This window comes from Hyla sarda, chromosome 3 (genome assembly GCF_029499605.1).
Source record: "Hyla sarda isolate aHylSar1 chromosome 3, aHylSar1.hap1, whole genome shotgun sequence".
Classification (NCBI taxonomy): Eukaryota; Metazoa; Chordata; class Amphibia; order Anura; family Hylidae; genus Hyla; species Hyla sarda.
The window spans coordinates 249,047,449-249,068,037 of NC_079191.1; the positions used below are offsets into that span (position 1 = coordinate 249,047,449).

General features: G+C 40.0%; 1 protein-coding gene across 4 annotated transcripts in view; it reads right to left on the bottom strand.

The window, feature by feature from the left end:
- MAN1A1 (mannosidase alpha class 1A member 1) overlaps positions 1-20,589 on the bottom strand; it is a 242,319-nt gene that overhangs the window by 13,815 nt on the left and 207,915 nt on the right. For all 4 annotated transcript variants that reach the window (XM_056566448.1, XM_056566445.1, XM_056566447.1 and 1 more), the window contains exons 8-10: positions 19,866-19,981; positions 7,022-7,241; positions 3,187-3,359 (exon numbers count right to left, since the gene is read on the bottom strand). In XM_056566448.1, coding sequence (XP_056422423.1) covers positions 3,187-3,359; positions 7,022-7,241; positions 19,866-19,981 — 509 coding nt within the window. The remainder of the gene's footprint in view (positions 1-3,186; positions 3,360-7,021; positions 7,242-19,865; positions 19,982-20,589) is intronic.

Consider the following 20,589-nt stretch of genomic DNA (forward strand, 5'->3'; position numbering starts at 1 on the left):
AAATATGGTGGAGGTTCAATTATGTTTTGGAGTTACTTTGCTGCCTCTGGCACTGGGTGCCTTGAATGTATGCAAGGCATCATGAAATCTGAGGATTACCAACAGACTTTGGGTCACACTGTACAGCCCAGTGTCAGAAAGCTGGGTTTGCGTCCGAGATCTTGGGACTTCCAGCAGGACAATGACCCCAAACATACGTCAAAAAGCACCCAGAAATGGATGGCAACAAAGCACTGGAGAGTTCTGAAGTGGCCAGCAATGAGTCCAGATCTAAATCCCATTGAACACCTGTGGAGAGATCTTGAAATTGCTGCTGGGAAAAGGCACCCTTCCAATAATAGACCTGGAGCAGTTTGCAAAAGAAGAGTGGTCCAACATTCCGGCTGAGAGGTGTAAGAAGCTTATTGATGGTTATAGGAAGCGACTGATTTCAGTTATTTTTTCCAAAGGGTGTGCAACCAAATATTAAGTTAAGGGTGCCAATAATTTTGTCCAGCCCTTTTTTGGAGTTTGGTGTGACATTATATGCAATTTGCTTTTTTTCCCCTCTTTTTGGGTTTAGTTCCAATGCACACAAAGGGAATAAACGTGTATAGCAAGACATGTGTTACTGCAATCCTTTTCTGTGAGAAATACTTCATTTTCTTGAAAAAATGTCAGGGGTGCCAACATTTACAGCCATGACTGTATGCAATGCTAATGGTGGAGATTCACCAGGTGCGATGTTCGATGCGCTTAATGAGTTTACTGAGCTCTAGACTAATTTCTAGGTGAGACAATGTAGATGTACATCATGTGCACTGTAGGGGACTGTGAAGTGAGCTCAGGACACTGTAGGGGACTCTGAAGTGAGCTTGTTTTACAGCAGGTGAGTATGAGCTGCCAGGACTCATGACAGATATGTGCGATTACACTGGTGTCTGTCATTAAACCCTTAAGATGCCATGATCAATGCAGATTACTGCATCTAAAAACTAAAATGACAGGTGATTGGATTAATGATAGGTTCTTCTTGGGACCCCCAAAGCACATTCAGCAGTGTAAGTGAAGATGGTGGCTGGAGGACTCCTGTGCCAGCCAATATATGCAGAATGCAGATATCACTGATCAATGCCAAGTAATTTCATGGCATTGAACAGTATAAGAAATGAAAATAAATTTATTTGATATTGCAATGTACAAAAATGTTCAAACCATTAAAATATACTGTTAATGAAACCAGAAGATGAAAGTGTAAACTAAAAACATACCAAATGCCACAAAAATGCAGATTTTTGGTCACTTCAAATGTCACAAAAAATACTACAGATCACGATGCAAAAAAAAATGAGCCCTCAGAGCCCCATATTGGGTAATTTAATGCATTTTATTTATTACATTTTTTTTACTTTAAAAGGGCACTGCATAAAATCAAAACCCTCCCAAAAGTAGTTTTTTTTCCCTTCAATTTCACCCCACAAATTTGTTTTTGTTTTGCCCCAGATATTGTGGTTATATAAAATGAGGTTGTTACAAAGTACAATTGGACCCACATAAAACCAGCCCTTGTATGGCCTCCTAAATGGAATACTGTATTTATTTATTTTTTATTTCATTGTTGCCAGATCTGGTAGTGGTTGATGGTGCTTCAAAGTGCTTTAACACCTCGAGGACAGAGCAAATTTTTATTTTTGCTGTTTCATTTTACCTGCCATAACTAACTCTTAGAGTACATTTACACGTACAACATCTGCTGCATATTTTTGCAGTATATTTTGTGCAGTTGATATTCCTACCCATTAACTTAACTTAACAATGGGTAGCAAAATCATCTGAAAAACACATGCATCAAAAATATGCACGTGAACGTTCCCAAAGAGTTAAGGCATTTAAAATGAAACCGCAAAAATTAAAATTTGCTCTGTCCTCAAGGGGTTAAAGCAAAGGGCTTTCACACAGGGCTTTGCGGCAGCAGCCCTGGGTGCGCAGTGAGTTTTGGAGGCGGGGCAGTGTGTTGGCGTGACTGTGATGCGCGGCTCCGCCCCCAAAACTCACTACACACACAGCCCTGTGTAAATGGAGAGTGAGGGATACGCAGCGTATTTCCCACTGCTTCTGCAGATTTTGCACAGCGTTAAATACGCTGCGTATACGCCAAGTAGGAACGTGCCCTAAAGGGGTATTCCAGGAATTTTGTTTTATTTGACTATGCTACAGGGGCTGTAAAGTTAGTGTAGTAATAATATGGTGTCTGTACCTGTGTGCGACGGTGGTCTTACAATTCTTATGTGATTTTCACCCCATTTTTACTAAATGACTGTCTCAAATTTTTCCCAGGTTGCAATGCGGCAGAGACCTGACTCACTAGTCAGCTGATGACAGGGAGCCTTTGTGCTTCAACGGGTGGAGTGATCGCTTGGTGGGAGAGAGATCAATCTGTAACTAATTGTATTTTTGCAACAGCTGTAGGCACCCTGATGGAAAAACACAGGTCTTTGGAATGGATGCAGTTCATTTATGTCTCAATGAGTGGGGTGGCTGATGTGTGGGAGGGAGGAAAATTGAATTATGGGCTTTGTAGGAAAAGAAACTCAAACAGGAAATACCAGTTCACAAAAAGCTAGCCACAGTGTTATGGTAATCTCACAACATGCCCCAAGACAAGCGCAGATCCTTCCTAAGCATGTCCATTACTGCCTGACCGGTACATACTAAAATCACCTTATGGTGGATAAGCCCTTTAATATGATAAACATTGCATTATGCTACTAGTAGAAAAGTGGATTTGTCCACCCTTTGAAACAATGAATGGTGTGCACCGTTCAGAATAAAAAGGCCTTTTACATGGGCCAATTATTGGTGATTGCCCTTCCAATGTAAGCAGGGGATGTGCTGCCAACAACAACGTAAGCAAAGGGCTAGCATATAATTTTTTCAGTAAATAAATATCATTATAAGTTTAAAAATGGGGAGATTTATTAATCTGCCTGAAACTAGTTGTCTGTTTTTTCTTACAGCAACCAATCACAGCTCAACTTTCATATCTTAACAAGCTCTGTTAAAGTGAAAGTTGAGCTGTGATTTGTTGCTGTGAGAAAAACCAGACAATCAGGATTTCAGGCAGATTAATAAATCTGGGCCATGATCTCATTAACTGATTTACATAAAAAGTTAGGAATGACAAACAACTGAACTGAATAGGCTTACCTGAATAGCTTCCCAACCCCACTGTCTGTATTTTGGGTCATGTGTAAATCTCCACATGTACATATAGGTTTCTATCACCTCAGGTCGTAGAATGTAGTATTTTTCATTCTGTCTTGTAGCAATAGCTTCTACGCCTCCATCAAACCTAAATGCTTCGGGTCCCAGCTTCATTGCTAACCATTAGAAAGTAAAAAGATCAAAGTTAAGGAAAATTTCATAAGAAATTAAACCATAAAATACTGAAGGAAATAGGGGAGTGACTAAAACTTTACTTTTAATATAAATGTATATATAGTGCAGAAATAATGGTATTTGGCCAGGGATATTGATGATGATCCCAAATGCGAAGATATAGACGCAAAAATGAGGTCACTGCCAGCTGACAAACGCGTTGGGCAGGGCATTGCACATATACCACGCTGACCCAGGTTGTTCCTTAATGATATGAATAGGGTCATTGCTTGGTTGTATAATAGACAGAATACCTATATATTAACAGTTTGTATTTTTGAGTCTATATCTTGGCATTTGGGATCATCATCAATATCCCTGGCCAAATACCATTATTTCTGCACTCAATATATATGTGTCTTAGCTACATTTATATTAAAAGTTAAGTTTTAGTCACTCCTCTATTTCCTTCAGTTTAAATTTATTGGGAGATGTTCTTTATTTTGTGTTGGTAGACACCGCTCATTTCTACTAGTGATTATTAAACAATAAAATACAAATTAAATAAATCACTAGGGTCAGCATTGGCGCTACCTATATGACTGTTCTGTACTGAAATACATAACCTTCACTACTATGTACATTTTGTACAACTAAGTCAATGAGCACACTGGCAGAGTCTGTATAGCAAGTGCCCAAAGCATTACAGCACCTTCAGCCACCTGATGTATGGAGAATTCCACCATACTTGCAGGCTCAAAGATGAATTCTTCTGCCGGATGAGAACTGAAACAGACAAGACCTCTGCATGCCTTCATATAGGCTACACAGAATGGCTCCCACAGAGTAACCTCAAATTTACAGAGTCATATGAGAGATTTATGAGCATTTTTTAATGGCCTAGGAAGAAGCAAAATTGCTAAGATTTTTTTTTAAATCACTAAGAAATACCATCAAGTACAATACATTCAGAAAGTCTTGACTCTCACTTTTTGCACACATTTGTGGACTTATGTTAAAATAAAAGATCATAAAGCTTTCCTCCATCATTTTGCAGAGACAATGAAAACAATGTTATAAATGGATATTAATATTTGAAAAGAAACAAAGTATTCAGCCCTTTAGTCCATACTTAGCTGTAGCCCCTTTGACAGCGATTTCAGCCTGCAGTCTTCTAAGTTATGAGGCCACAAGGTTTACACACCAGGATTTGGGCATTTTCTGCCATTCTTCTCTATAGATCGTCTCAAGTTCTGTTAGGTTGATTGGAGACCATCAGTGAAAGATTTCTCCAGATATCTTCGATTGTGTTGGTCTTCAGGCTGGACCACTCAAAAGCATTCAGAGAGTTGACCGTAAGGCACTCTACTGTGTTGTCTTGGCTTTCTGGAAGGTAACCCTTTTGCCCAGTCTGAGGTCCAAAAATTCTTGATCAGGTTTTCATAAATAATATCTCTGCAGTTCTTTGCCCCATTTAGCTTCCTCCTTTACTGTGCCCAGTCTTCTTGTACCAATTGCTGAAAAACACCCCCTAGCATAACACTGCCACCACCATGCTTCACTGTAAGGATAGTATTGGGCAGGTGATTAGCAGCGTTTGGTTTCCTCCAAAGGAGAACAATTATCCCTTTAGTACCATCATGATAGGCCTCTCACTAACCAGCTACCACCCTGCTCTGTACTGACAAGGGTCATTGGGGGATTTGTATCAAAACATGCATAGAGGAGGAGTGGTGCAGTTGCCCATAGCAACCAGGTTACTACTTTCATTTTTAAAGAGGCCTGTAAAAACAAAGCAATCTGATTGGTTACTATGAGCAACTGCACCACTCTTCCTCCACACAGGTTTTGCTAAATATCCCCCAATGTCTGCAGAAGGAGAGATTTAGGTCTTGGCATAACTGTTCTAAAATAGAGTTGGAGTGAAACACTAACTTCAGAGAAAGGTACCTGATCAGGTGGAGTGACAGCTGCTTTGCATATTCTCTTTCCTGAGTGTCATCTTTATGACATTCTTCTTAAGGATAAACATTATCCCTGTGATTTCTTCCAGACATGACGCTTGGAACGGATGCCAAAAATTTACATTTTTTTATTTCGACCAGATAATCTCGTCTCTTATTTTTGCAGGTGGGTCCTTTACTGAGAATAGGCTTCTTTCTGGCCATAAAGCCCAGATTGCTTGAATGCTGCATTGATTGTTGACATTCTGAACGTTTTTTCCCATATGAACACAGGATCTTTGGAGCCCTGTCAGAGTGATTCACTGGTTCTTTGTAATCTCTTCTACCAAGGTCATTCTCCCCAAATTACTACTATGGTCAACTCGATGAAGAGTTCTTGGTTGTTTAAAACTTTTTTTAATTTAAGAAATAGAGGCCACTGTGCCCTTGGGTACTAAAATATTTGCTGCACTGAAAGTTCCCTTGTCCTGATCTGTGCCTCCACACAATCTTCCATAGGCATTTCTTTTTCCGAATTCCATAGGCATTTCTTTCTCTTTGTTGCTTGATTTTTACTCTGATGTCAGCTACAAGACCTTATATAGACAGTGGTGTGCCTGTCCCAATCACATCCAAACCACCACATGAGTTTACCACACGTGGACTCCGATTAAGATGCAGAAACTGCTGAAAGGTGATCTAGAACAATGGGAGGCCCCCAGAAAACTTTCAAGTGTCATAGCAAAGGGTTTGAATTCTAGTTATTGCCTTTTTTAAATAAATTTGCAACATTTCTGTTTTCATATTCTCATCATGGAGTATTGAGTTCAGATAATTTTTTGTTGGGAGGGGGCTTGTGAAAAAAGTAAAAAGGGCGATTTTCGTATGGACAGCAATTTTTTTTTTTGAGTGAGCAATAAAGCATCTAAATGTAACCCAAGCTTTACAAAAATAAAACCAGATGCTTATCACTCCAGAAAAAGTACTCAAGGAAGCAACAGGAGTCTGTATGGGGCATGTAGCAGTTTTACTGCATTTTTATTTTGGCCCTAAATGATATCTTGTAGGAAAAAACAGGTTGTTACCTGGGCACTATACGGTAGTGCTTTGGTGGAGGCATTATATGGGCCCGGTGTGAAAGTATTCGAGTACTGAATGGCATTATTGCACAGACATTTATATGAAAGAATTAGGTATATTATGGTGGTATTTGGTTATAAATATTCTGGTTATAGGGGGAATTGTATCACTTGTGTACCGGAACTGTTCACAAAGACCAGTGAAAGGTGAGCCCTACTTTACTCGCTTGCTCAGGGCCCAATTTTTACATAACATGCTTGGATTAGCCTAGGATATAACTAAACAGGATATGTGGTGTTCTAAAAGTAACGGCAGTAAAGTACTTCTGCAATATCCATTTAAATGAAGCCATTAGAATGGTTAAAAAGCACACCTTTACTACATACTTAGCATCATTTTAACGGCTGTGTAAAATTATTTTGATTTATTACTTGTCAAGGAAACTCATGATTGTAAATTCTTTTAAGATGACTTTAATAACAGTTCCGCCTGTTAGGAGACATTAACCCATTACAGTATCACCATAGAATTTGCCTATACCTTATAGTTGCCTAAAGTATATTAGGGATGAAAACAACTACACATTTGCATGTTTTTTATCTTCCATCTTAAAAAACATGATATTACAATAATTTACTTACTTGTTCTATCATAGGATTCATGGCATGTCCTTGCAATCTCTGCAGCCAGTTCAATATGGTGCCCTGTTTTATCACTTGGTGCTCCATCTGCTCCAAGGGCAAACATGCCACCAGCAAAACACGTTAAATGTCCCATTTTATGCTCCAAAAGACCTCCTTTCCATTCAGCAATATATGTTAAGCCACTGCTTGACTTACGGATTAAATGAGTCTCAATGGCCTTAAAAAAAAATAAAATAAAAAAAAGTGAGAGTCAGATAAGGGAAAAAAAAACATTATAAATCACAAAATTTGGCATTCTGCTTAAAAAGTTACATAAGTCAGTGATTTAGGGATTCACATCCATAAAATCTGCAGTGTTTTATTTGATAAAACATTTTGTGACTATCTTTTTTTAAAGCAATTGGTCATCAAGGGAATGACACTTAAAAATCATTTTAACAATCATTACAAATAAATATTACAAATAATGAAATATAGCACAGACCCCCCCCCCCCCCCCCGAATAATTTACAATTAAAAAGCATTACTGCCTTATGATTGCATGTTCTTCTTCAGCAATAAACACCAACAATATTGCAAGTTAGTAATTGTAATAAATCTTCTTCCCCTGGAATGTCTTAACACATTGAACATTAATATCATCAGCGATATTTCCATTACTGTAAGTATCCATGCAAAAATAAAATATAAGTTTAGCATTTTTCTAAACTGTAACTGGTGGTTATTTCTACAAAGGATTGTTCTTCTTAAAAAAAAAATAAAGAAAATAAAGTTGTGAAAAACACCAGTAATTAGCACTCTTCTGTAATAATTCTTTGTTCTACTAAGCCCAATATTCTGGCACTAGTCCTGACAAATGAAGCCATCAGAAACATAATACAATCAAATATTTATACTTTGCATACAAAAAAGTTCCAGATAATATGCTAAAATAGATCAGTGGCATTGCCTGAGTCACCACGGTATTGTGCCATGATTAATTGACGAATGTGGACACAGATTTTAGAGCATACTAATGAAGGGCTGTCAGTATAGAACGATTGAGTGCCAGGAAAGATGACTGCGTAATGAACACGTAGCGCACGTGTGTGGAGAAGATATAGGCACATTACCCTGCAGAATAATTGTAGCAATTTATTCTGTGTGTGGAATCCCATCTCTTGCCAAAAATGATAGGTGTACATAAAAAATTGCAGTCCCTTTAAAGTGGATGATACCTACTCCACGCCATGTAAAAAAGACACACAGTACCTGCCTGCATTGCTCTAAATCAGTCAAGTCTAATGTCTTAACCTGTCTACTTGGTTTGAACGTTATGGCTGATCAGTGTATAAAGAAAGTGAGAAATGTTCCCAGTATGTAATGTTTACTGCTAGAGATGAGCGAACTTACAGTAAATTCGATTCGTCAAGAACTTCTCGGCTTGGCAGTTGATGACTTATCCTGCATAAATTAGTTCAGCTTTCCGATGCTCCGGTGGGCTGGAAAAGGTGGATACATTCCTAGGAAAGAGTTTCTTAGGACTGTATCCACCTTTTCCAGCCCACGGGAGCATCTGAAAACTGAACTCATTTATGCAGGAAAAGTCATCAACTGCCGAGCCGAGAAGTTCATGACGAATCAAATTTACTGTAAGTTCGCTCATCTCTATTTACTACCTACCAAAACTGTCCCATGAAAGGACAACTGTTCAAATGACAATAGTATTATGAACATTCAAAGCTCAGTGAGGCCAATTGGTAACCAAAGCTAGTTAATACTGACTTCAGCAGTGCGTGTGCCGACCCTTTTCCAGTTCAATTGGTTATGTGAAGCAGGAGAGCCATATTCAGGAGAGCTGCACTGGTATCCGTTCTTTAACCCCTTAAGGAGAACCCCATTTTTTACCTTAATGACCAGGCTCTTTTTAAAAAATTTGACATGTGTCTCTTTAAATGGTAATAACTTTAGAATGCTTTTTCAGAGCAGAGCGATTCTGAGAATGTTTTTTCGTGACACATTGTACTTTATATAAGTGTTGCATTTTTGTTGACACAAAGAATTTTCGGTGAAAAACTCACAGATATTGTAAAAAAAACAGGAAAATTTCTGGCATTTAAAAAATTATTTTTATGGTGTTCACTGTGCGGTTAAAAGTGATGTTCTATTTATTCTGTGGGTCGTTACGATTATGGCGATACACATTTTACATAGCTTTTTATGTTTTTTCCTTTTTCTGAGCAAAATAATTTTTTCACCTTTTTTGTGTTATGTTCCGACAGCCGTAACCTTTTTATTTTTCGTTTGACACCATTGAGTGAGGGCTTATTTTTTGCAGGACAAGCTGGTATCATTTTTGCAATACATGCTATCACCGTGCAGGATTTTTTTTTATTTTTTTTATTACAGGGCTTTTATTGGGAAAGGGGCTTTTACAGGTTATACTATGCTGTTATACATTTGTACTGCAGCACATTATGACCTGATCAGCTGCACACACTACAGCCTCTGGCTGGATCTCACAGGCTTCCGTAGCAGGCATACAGGAGGTCATCATCTGATCTCATGGTGCCATAGCAACCAACGACGTCGCGCAATCTTATCGCAGGCACCGCCGTGGGTAAACAGGGGGAGCTCCCTCCCTCTGTCACCAGCGATCAGTGCTGCGGTCACATTGACTGCAGTACTGAAGAGGTTAACTCAAGATTGGAGCGCAGCTCCTCTCCCAACAGCTGCAATGGGTGCCCAGCGATATGCAGTCACCCGCCCCAGCTGCTGATCAGCACCTGGACACGCTCATGATGCCGTGAGTGGGAATGGACATATATATATATATATATATATATATATATATATATATACACACACACACACACGTCCATTTGTGGCAAGGGGTTAAGCAGTTTATTTAAATAACCATGTTTTGAGAATCTCAACATTTTAGTCAGAACAGTAACTGCCAAAAGTGACTACTGTACAATGTTGAATAGAACAACTAGACTATAGAAGGTGGCCTGTTCAAAGGTTTTTTTTTTATCCTTTAAATTATTAATCATCATGTGGAAAGCTGGGTGCACATACATGACTTATACAAGGAAGAGATGGACAGAATGCACTAGAAGGAGGCAAGCCAGTAGAGGCACTGTAGGGCTGTGGGCAATATTTTGTTGGAGAACCTTGGCTCTTTGTATTCATGTAAATGATATTTTCACACTATCCCCATCAGTATTTAGGTAGGAGGTCCAATGCACTATGCCACGCTGCAAAATTGTTTAGAATGGTTTAAGGAATGTGACGCATAGCTTAATGTGTTCAATCATGCTTAGAACACCCTAGATTTAAATTGACCATCTGTAGGACAAACAAGTGCTGTAAAAACAAGTTTGATCCATGGTGGCCCCAATTCACAACCAACAGGACTTAAAAGGATCAGATGCCAATGTATTGGCTCCAAATAATGCAAAATGCTAGAAGAGGTAATTTTATCATTTTAATGATTCACTAGATTACAATTAGAGATGAGCGAACTTACAGTAAATTCGATTCGTCACGAACTTCTCGGCTCGGCAGTTGATGACTTATCCTGCATAAATTAGTTCAGCCTTAAGGTGCTCCTGTTGGCTGGAAAAGGTAGATACAGACCTAGGAGACTCTTTCCTAGGACTGTATCCACCTTTTCCAGCCCACCGGAGCACCTTAAGGCTGAACTAATTTACGCAGGAAAAGTCATCAACTGCCGAGCAGTTCGTGACAAATCGAATTTACTGTAAGTTCGCTCATCTCTAATTACAATTACTATAATTAAACTGTGTACAGTCCAAGAAGAGCAGGAAAATAAAGAGGCACTCACGTTTTAGTTGGGGTGACAGCAAAATTCTTTATTTCAGGTGCGGTGTTCGATCATCGGCGTGGGACGCCAGACCAGTGCAGACAGGGAGTGACTCCTTCAGGAGTCTGAAGAAACGCCCAGAAGGGGCGTGAAACATTTGTCACTACCTGTCTGCACTGGTCTGGCGTCCCACGCATATTATCGCACGCCGCACCTGAAATAAAGAAGTTTGCTGTCACCCCGACTAAAACGTGAGTGCCTCCTTATATTTCTGCACATGGTTTCGTTACTGCTCATAGAACATTAAAGGATAGCAGCAGCTGTGCCAGTACTGTTTCTACATTGTGAAACTATAATTAAACTGTTCTGGTTTCTAAGTGTTTATGATTCTACTACTAGGACAAAAAAAAAGGGAATATAACTCACAAACAGAAAAACAAACACAGCCGTACATCCACACTTGTACTATAATCTACTTGCTTCTCAGAATAGTTTCAAAAACTAACAGGTTGTTAGTAAACCTTTTGATCAAAATGTACAAGCCCACTCGCCACGTCAAGGCCACCAGATAAGAGTGGGTCCTGAAAACACCACTGGCATAGCCCTGGGGGCGGCATCCACCGCTGCTGCAACACCATGCCCACAGGGAGAAAGACTAAACAGCAAGAAAGCCCAACTGCTGCCCGCCCATAATAGGAAATATGATAGGAGTTCAGTTTTCTATCTGATTATAAAAAGGTGGACATAATTCATAGCCTGCTACAGGCATCACCATGGTGATTTGTTCAGGGACTTGGTAAACACTGTAAAAGTCTAACAAGTCCTTTATAGCAGCAAGGTCTATGTACCAGCAAGTTAAAGAAAATCATAATTTTACACAAAACACAACAGATAATCAATCCTTTTATACTAAGTGGTTGCAGTTTGGTAAGATACCTCAAAATGTTGGCCTTTTCCAAATGCCTTCCTTTATTATTATGACAAAAAAATGGATGTTTATTACTTCCAAATCGAAAAGAATGAGTGTTCAGGATTTAAAACGACTGTGTAAAAAGGAAATGGTTAAAGTGGTACTCCGGCCCCAAGACATCTATCCCCTATCCAAAGGCTAGGGGATAAGATGCCTGATGACAGGGGTCCCACCGCTGGGGACCCCTGCAATCTCTCACACTGCAGCCCGCTATGATCAGTGTCCGGAGCAAACATCGCTCCGGGCCTGATTCACGATCATGGGGCCGGAGTATCGCAACGTCACGGCTCCGCCCTCGTGTGATACCACTCTCCACTTCCTCAATGAAAGCATATAGGAGGGAACACGACAGCCGCCACACGCCCCTCGAAAAGGCTTGCATTGAGGGGGAGGAACATGACATCACAAGGGGCGGAGCCATGATGTCATAATACTCAGGCCCCGTGATCGTGATTTATCAAACCGAGCGATGTTCGCTCCGGAGGCTGATAGTGAGTGCTGCATGAAAGATTGCGGGCGGGGGTCTCCAGCGGCGGGACCTCCGCGATCAGGCATCTTATCCTCTATCCTTTGGATAGGGGATAAGATGTCTTAGGATCTTAGTAACCCTTTAAAGGACCTGTCCATAGCTGAATCTATGACTTTGGAAGTAAAGTACTGCCTCATCCCCAATTCATGTATAAAATTGGAAAGACATCTTTAGTACAGATCATATCAATTGTTGAGTTACTCCTCTAAGGATTGGAAAGGCTGCTTTCTTCCAGAAGCAGAACTTTACTCATCCATTGTTTAAGCTTTGTGTGCTACTGCAGCTCAGCTACAATCACTTAAAAAAAAAAAAAAAAAAAAAACCCTATCTGCAAAAGTACCATGTCCCATTTATTACACTGTTTAATAGCCCTAGAAAAGCGGAGTGAAAATCCTTCACATGCACTTTATCCAGGCTAAAACTTCCCATTCACCTTTACCAGCTGAATATTGGCAATCTTAGCTCCCTTCCTTACTAAAGAGGAGTGGGAGGAGATTCCTCTCTTCTTACATGCTGGTCTCCCCGGCTGCCAAAAACAAATATATTTAATTATATATAATTAATTGCTATATTATCCCTATCCGTTTGTGTAGAATTAGGCATTCTGCTTCAGATGCTTGTCACTGATGCTATGCCCTACTATATAGTGTCTTTTTGGACTAATGTACTGCAACTGCTGTCATCGTTGGTAGACGCATCGTCCTGATGGAACCTTGTCTGTATTTGGTGTGAAAAATTAGGAGGCCCCACCACATCCGTACCTTTCTTGCCAGGAAGACTATTGGATGGATGGACCAGAGGTCCCCCACCATGAATAAGTGGAAGAAGTTGGTCAATTCTATTGTGCCCATCTCTTAGCTAGTTTATAAACATAGGAAGTGTCTGGCTAAATCTGATCATGTATGGAGGTCCCCCTTAGCCCAATGTTCATGCAACACGACCAATCAAATGCCTCCTGCTATGCTCTGATTAAGTGCTTCTTGATAGAGAGTTTCTGTCTGGTAGCAGTGTCCTTTACCCACCTCTGTGGGTTGCGAAGGGGATTCTGGGGTAGGTATTATTGTTACCTAAATGGTTTGTTCTTTGTTTTTCCTTTTACATGTTTCTTTATATATTAGTATCTGCTAGTGAAAGCCTGGTTTTGTGACTGCCTGTATAGTATGGCTATTTATAATACTCACACTGTTTATATTACTCTGATAATGTAATGTATATAGATGCTCTTATGTATGTACTCCCTGTACTGCTAATGGTAGCGGAAAAAAGCTGAGTAGAGAAATAAACACAGATTTGAAGTTGAGGTTTTCTATAGTCTGAACAGGATTTTATTAATCTGCCTGGCTGCATACTGTACTTTGGTTACTCCTCCCTTCCATCACCTGCTTGTGATTGACAGTTTATCTCCATCAGCTTTATAGGGATAAATCTGTCAATCACAGGCAGCTGACAGTGTAAGGAAGGAATATCCAATGCATCTCATGAATACATTAGTCTCCTACACAGCAGCGTAAAGTACAGTGCTGTCAAGGAGCAAAACAGAACACGAAAAGCATTTAAATGTTCACAATACTAAAATCAATTGGGATGAGTTTAGGACATTCTGGTGCACAAGGTACACAACTGGAAAACATTTTTTTTTAAATCAACTGGCACCAGAAAGTTCACAGCTTATTGGTATCGGCCCTAAAAAGTCAATATTGGTCGATCCCTAATCAAGACTAGCTTTTGACCCCTAAGACATGACATAACCAATAGCAAATCTCCAATTTTAGGGATTGCTCAGGGCCTAACAAAGACTCCTATGGGAAGCCCTGTTTTTCTAGGTATAGAACCCATTCTTGGTCACTGGCTTTTTCAGGTATCACAGCTCATTTCTATTCACGTTGTCAGATGGTAAAGAAAAAAAAAATAAGTCCCTTTGAAAATCATGGCAGGAGAAAAAGCGTAACACACTTCAAGGAGCTACCAGCACAATACATTTTCTTGAGTCAATGCCCAGAAATGTCATTGGAATGGATAATTGGAGGCAATGCACAGCCATTCTACGCAAGGACTGCCATAAGAAAGGAACATAACTCACATAAGCGATAACCTATGCAAGATCCCATGTGGCAGTTTAAAAGTCTAATAATGTTTGTTTTTCAAGGAGAAACATATCTACCTACTGAGCATCAGGGAAAATGAGTTGAGGAAGTTGTAGGAAGAGATAAGTACACAATCTTTATGTGCAATAATTGTAAGCTCACAGTAGATGTATAGTGTTAATGAAAGTCTATAATGAAGCTCTCAAACATTCTGTAGACACAAAATACTTGGTCTTCCCTTTATAGCAGCACAAATGTTTTAGTTTATTGTTACATCTATCAGCAATACAGTGAAAACATCACAAACTCCATGAAAAAGGTACAATTCACACAATGCAAAACAGATTCTTTGTTTTAAGCAATGCTCCAGTATAAAAAAATTCAAAAAAAATCAAGCATTTATTTTTTTGGGTTGTACTATATATTATGAAAAGTAGAAAGGTGAAACTGCAGTGTCAAACATTTTCTCAAAATGGTTAAAAATGTAAAATCTATCTTTATTAAATAGGTCTTTAAATATTGTATTGTGTGCGAACACGCACGCACACACACACACACACACACACACACACACACACACACACACACACACACACGGCCTGTGTGTTTCTAGATCTTAAAAGGCTGTTAAAGGGGTACTCCAGTGAAAACCTTTTTTCTTTTAAATGAACTGGTGCCAGAAAGTTTAATATATTTGTAAATTACTTCTATTAAAAAATCTTAATCCTTCCAGTACTTATTAGCTGCTGAATGCTACAGAGGAAATTTCTTTCTTTTTGGAACACTGATGACATCACGAGCACAGTGTTCTCTGCTGACATCTCTGTCCATTTTAGCAACCGTGCATAGCAGATGTATGTTAAGGACAGCATGGTGGCTTAGTGGTTAGCACTGATGACTTGCAGTGCTGGGGACTTGGGTTCAAATCCCATTAAGGACAACAATAAATAAAGACATTATTATTATTATTATAATAACATCAGCAAAGAGCACTGTGGTCGTGATGCCACCAGAGAACATTCCAAAAAGAAAAGAATTTCCTCTGTAGTATTCAGCAGCTAATAAGTACAGGAAGGATTAAGATTTTTTAATAGAAGTAATTTACAAATCTGTTTAACTTTCCGGAGCCAGTTGATTTAAAAGAAAAAAGGTTTTCACCTTTAACCATTGCTTGTTTGCTTAATACAAATCTAAAAACAAAATAGGCCCTTTTAGACCTACAAAGCATATGAGGTTTTTAAAATGTGTTTAAGATAGATTTTAACCCCTTACTAAACCAGGAGCGAAAAAATAAATATTGGTGCTCTTGGTCACAAAGTAACTTTTTCTTATTTTCCATCTACAGAGCAATATGAGGGCTTGTGTTTTTTTTCTTTACACTTTTTATTTTTTCTAAGCCGTTTAAGATGCACATTTCCAGTTTCATACCTGCTGATCTGGTGGTTGGGGCAGCAACCTCTGTGCTCCCAGATCTTTCTACCAAGATTCTTAAAGGGGTACTCCAGCGCTAAGACATCTTATCAACTATTCAAAGGATAGGGGATAAGATGCCTGATCACGGGGGTCCCGCTGCTAGGGACCCCCGTGATCTTGCATGCAGCACCCAGTTAGAATCAGTCCCCGTAGCGTGTTCGCTCCGGGTCTGATTACTGGTGATCACGGGGATGGAGCATAGTGGTGTCACGGCTCCCCATCCCCATGATCGCCAGTAATCAGACCCGGAGCGAACATGCTACAGGGACTGATTCTAACTGGGTGCTGCATGCAAGATCACGGGGGTCCTCAGCAGCGGGACCCCGCGATCATGCATCTTATCCCCTATCCTTTGGATAGGGGATAAGATGTCTTAGCACCGGAGTACCCCTTTAACAGGACTTGTATGAAAAATATTTCAGCTTTTCAATAGTTTAGGTTTAAGTCTTTTGTACTGCGCAGGTAGTGTGCAGAGAAGTAAACTCCTGACCAATGCACTGCCCCTCAGACTCTGCACTAGACAGAACATAGGGGGAGATTTATCAAAATCTGTGCAGAGGAAAAGTATCCCAGTTGCCCATAGCAACCAATCAGATCACTTATTTTTATCAAGGCCTCTGCAAAATGAAAGAAGCGATCTGATTGGTTGCTATGGGCAACTTTTCCTCTGGACAGGTTTTGATAAATCTCCCCAATAGTGTATAATTTTTGTTCTTCTAACTCAACCTGTCCATGGAGGTTGCCTGGAGTGCTACTTTAACTCAGCCTGCCCTCAAGAAATTCTTGGGTGGGGGTGCCTTTGGCAGCAGTGTGGAAAGTGCATACAATTCCTGCAAAAACACTACAGAAAGTGTGAGGTCTATGACAAGACATGTAAAGCACGGTCACCCATGGTCAATCAAAGCTATTTACAGTGGCTCTCTGCTGTCACTAATAGAAAAGAGCCACAAACAGGGAACCAACTTCGCTCTCTACACCCCAAAAGGGCATATAACGTCTTTCATGTGTGTTTTTTTTTTGGGGGGGGGGGGGGGGGGGGAATAATCTTTTATATATAAAGCCAAGTTGAGAAGTTTAAAGGGAAACTGACACCAGCATCACCCACACTAACCTAAATATACAGTATAGGTTAATAGTGCAGGTGATAGAGCTGGATCTAAAAATACAGTAGCACCAGTCTGGCCAAGAAAGACTCAGTGTTTGACTGCTTTGTTACACATTTCATTTTGAGGAATACAACTTAAAATAAACACAGAACTAAGAGTTACCGGTCTGGTGGTCTAGCATAGTTTTACTTTAATGTGGCGGAGCCTGATGAAAAACATGTTGCACCCGGCATTTTTAGATCTGGCAAATAGACAGGTGCCCATAATGCTCTACCCCCATTTCAGCCTATGGAGTGCTGGAGGGGATGGTGGGTGCAAGGCATCAAGCTTGTTGCATCAGCCATTACTATTCTGAACCGCTCCAGGTCCCTGTCTATATGGAAACAAACCCCAACATTCTAGCTGTAAAACTGCAGAAACTGAGGCGACAGGCTTTTAGCGTCAACCTGTAAGACAGAAGACACTTGGCTGAGCAACCAATGCATCGCTTTCTAAAAAGAGTCTTCAACAATATCTGCAGAGCAGTGAAGAGCTGGATACATGTGAAACGATTACTTCAGTGTGTTTTCTACCTCAGAGATTGATCTTAGAGGAGTCTATTTTATACTTAGCCAAGCAAATGAGCTAATGACAGGTAGCAAATGGAATAAAGGTTAAATCTGAGAACACAGCTAAAACATCTGCTCAAAATACAAGACTACTCTTTTTAGCTTTTAAATTATCTAATGCAATGACAAATTGACATCTTATGAGAAGATTGTAAACCCGTTTGACAACTGCAAAGAGAAAAACATTTTTATTGAGAAATAAAATGTCAAATAATTGATATATCTAGATTTTATAAAAACTGCCTATGAAAACAATCACCCCCTCGGCCTTTATGGGTTTTATTGTTTATTGGATTAAATCTAAATACAGGCCAGCATACTACTAGTCAGTGAAATGATCTACATTCTTTAGTACAATAATTTAATACAAAACGTAACACACACACAAAGTCAGTACTTCTGCCAAAAAGTTCCCCAAAACGTCAAGTACTCTTTATGGTTTTAATTTCAACCAAAGCACCTACTGTGTGTGCACATGAAGAGAGGCACTATTTCTGGCCAATAAATAACTTATTTTGTTATGGCATTTTTCACCATTTTGTTTCAGACTTCACCTACAATTTTACTTGTCCCTGAACTAGTGGAGCACACACAGAAGAGTGGATCTTGCTCCCCTGTATCTCTCTATAGTACAGCTTCAGAAGCATTGAAGACATTGTAAAGCAGCACTGAGCAGTGTAAGCTGTGAATCCAACATCGTGCAGATATCTAATACTTATAGCTCCTGCAGTCTATCTGTTTCTGGATTATTCCAGTCTCTCTCCCTTAATCCCCTCCCATCTCAATAGATTTCCATGGGTAGCAAGAAATTGTTCATGCGGTCTCTGAGAAGGGTGCAGGAAACAATCCTGATAGAAGGCAAGAAAAAGGCATTTTTTTGGGATGAAGATGCCTCACAAAAGTTTCTTAGATTCATTTGTACTATTGACACTGACCATTTAAAACTCTCTGTAAGAGATATTTATCCACTTTGCACACATGAACACAAGTTTTTAATATAAACAAAATTTTAGGGTCTGTGAACTTGCATGGGGTCTGTGAACTTGCATGGGGTCTTGTGCTTGCTGTGCTATGGTCAAATCAAGGTACAAATTTTAACTGTATTGAAGACTTTGGGCATTTATCATCCCTGAGCCTGACATTTTTTAAAAAGTCATGAAATTTTTGTACAATTAGCTGTTTTGTGCAAAAATTGTGACTTGACACTTTGCATGCCAAACTTGGAGCCAAGGGGTACGGCTCTCTCTGCGTACCATTTTTATGACAATTTATGCGTCCAGTCGTAAATGGTAGCTGAAATCTATGCATGGGCAGCCGCAGGTGCATCCTGATGTATGGAGGCAGGTGCTTCCAGATGTATGGAGGCAGGTGCATCCGGATGTATGGAGGCATGTGCATCTACATAAATCTGGAAAATTCCTGTGCTGGTGGATGGATTACATACCAGTCTTAGTGAATTGAACTCTAGTCCTTAAACTCTAGAACATTTGTATTGGTCTTTTAAGCTATTCCAAAGTCAGTTCTTTTGAAGAAAGCAGTCGATTTTCCTGCAATCATGTAAACTTGTACCTACATGAATGGGAATCCCAGAGCCACCACCACACTTAGGGGAAATATGCTCTATTTGTGTCCTTACTGGCTAACGCCAATAAGTTATATTTCACAGAACATTTTACCATCCTTTTTTACACAGTTTTCTTTGTAGTGGTTTCCATGTAGACCACTTTACCAACATTATTATGTTAAAGGAGTACTCTAGTCCAGAGTATTCCTGCTCCGTTCTACCCGGGCTGCAAAATAAATGAAAATGAACCATCACTCACCTCCCTGGGTTCCCACGGAGCGCCACTACAGCTGTTCGGTCCTCCGGTCCATCCTCTTCACACTTCCGGGTGTAACGAAGCGTCACATGGCGCTCAGCCTATCGCCGGCCGCCGCGATGCTCAGCCTTGGCCAGCGATAGGCTGAGCGCCATGTGATGCTTCGTTACACCAGGAAGTATGAAGAGGATGGACCGGAGGACCGAACAGCTGTAGTGGCGCTCCGCGGGAACCCAGGGAGGTGAGTGAGGGTTCATTTTCATTTATTTTGCAGTTGCAGCCCGGGCAGAACGGAGCAGGAATACTCTGGACTAGAGTACTCCTTTAACAGTGAAACATCATGATAGAAAAAAAAGCCTAAATAAATCCAGTCTTTGCAAAGTATAACATGAACCTCACATAAGGAAACTGGGTTTCCATAAAAGGATGCATATTTTACTTACCTGAACAGCATCGTAATATAACTTCTTGGCATCTTCATCAGTCTTGTCTGACATCAGCCATGCCTTTAGTAAATACTCATAGAAACTATCTCCAAGGCCACCTACAGATACATGGTCTGAAATAAACAAGAAAATCAAAATGTAAGACATTTGGTTTTCGACCAGCGTTGGAATTCCACTTGGAATGTCGGCACGGAGATTCCGTTGCAGCAGAGTCCCTTTGAATTTAACAGGATTCTGCTGTGATGTGCACACGGCAGAGTTTCCATGCCAGATCTTTTCGTCACAAAAATTAGGTTTTAGTATCCGCAGAAAGCATGACCTGTTTATTCTTTCTGTATGAAATGCATATCAGTCTATGAGACTGTGCATTTCTGTACAGTATATAATGGGGGGGGGGTATGGAGTCATCTTGCCTGAGCAGTTTTAAAAAAAGCATTTAGAGATATGCTTTACAGAAAGCCCCATAGACAGACACAATAGATTCACCCACACCCTATACATCAAAATGGGAACATTTTCTGGGAAATCTCAGAAACCTGTCCAGAGGTCATTCCTCAGGGAGGGGGAGGCTGATCTCTGAGCTTCATCTTTTGTGAATTGTGGTAGATCTTGTGTTATCTACAGTCTGTTAAGCAGACTCTGAAATAAGAGGGACACTGCTGAAAAGTGATTTGAACAGATCAAAAAGTGTCATCATAATATTAGGCCTTATGGCGACAAT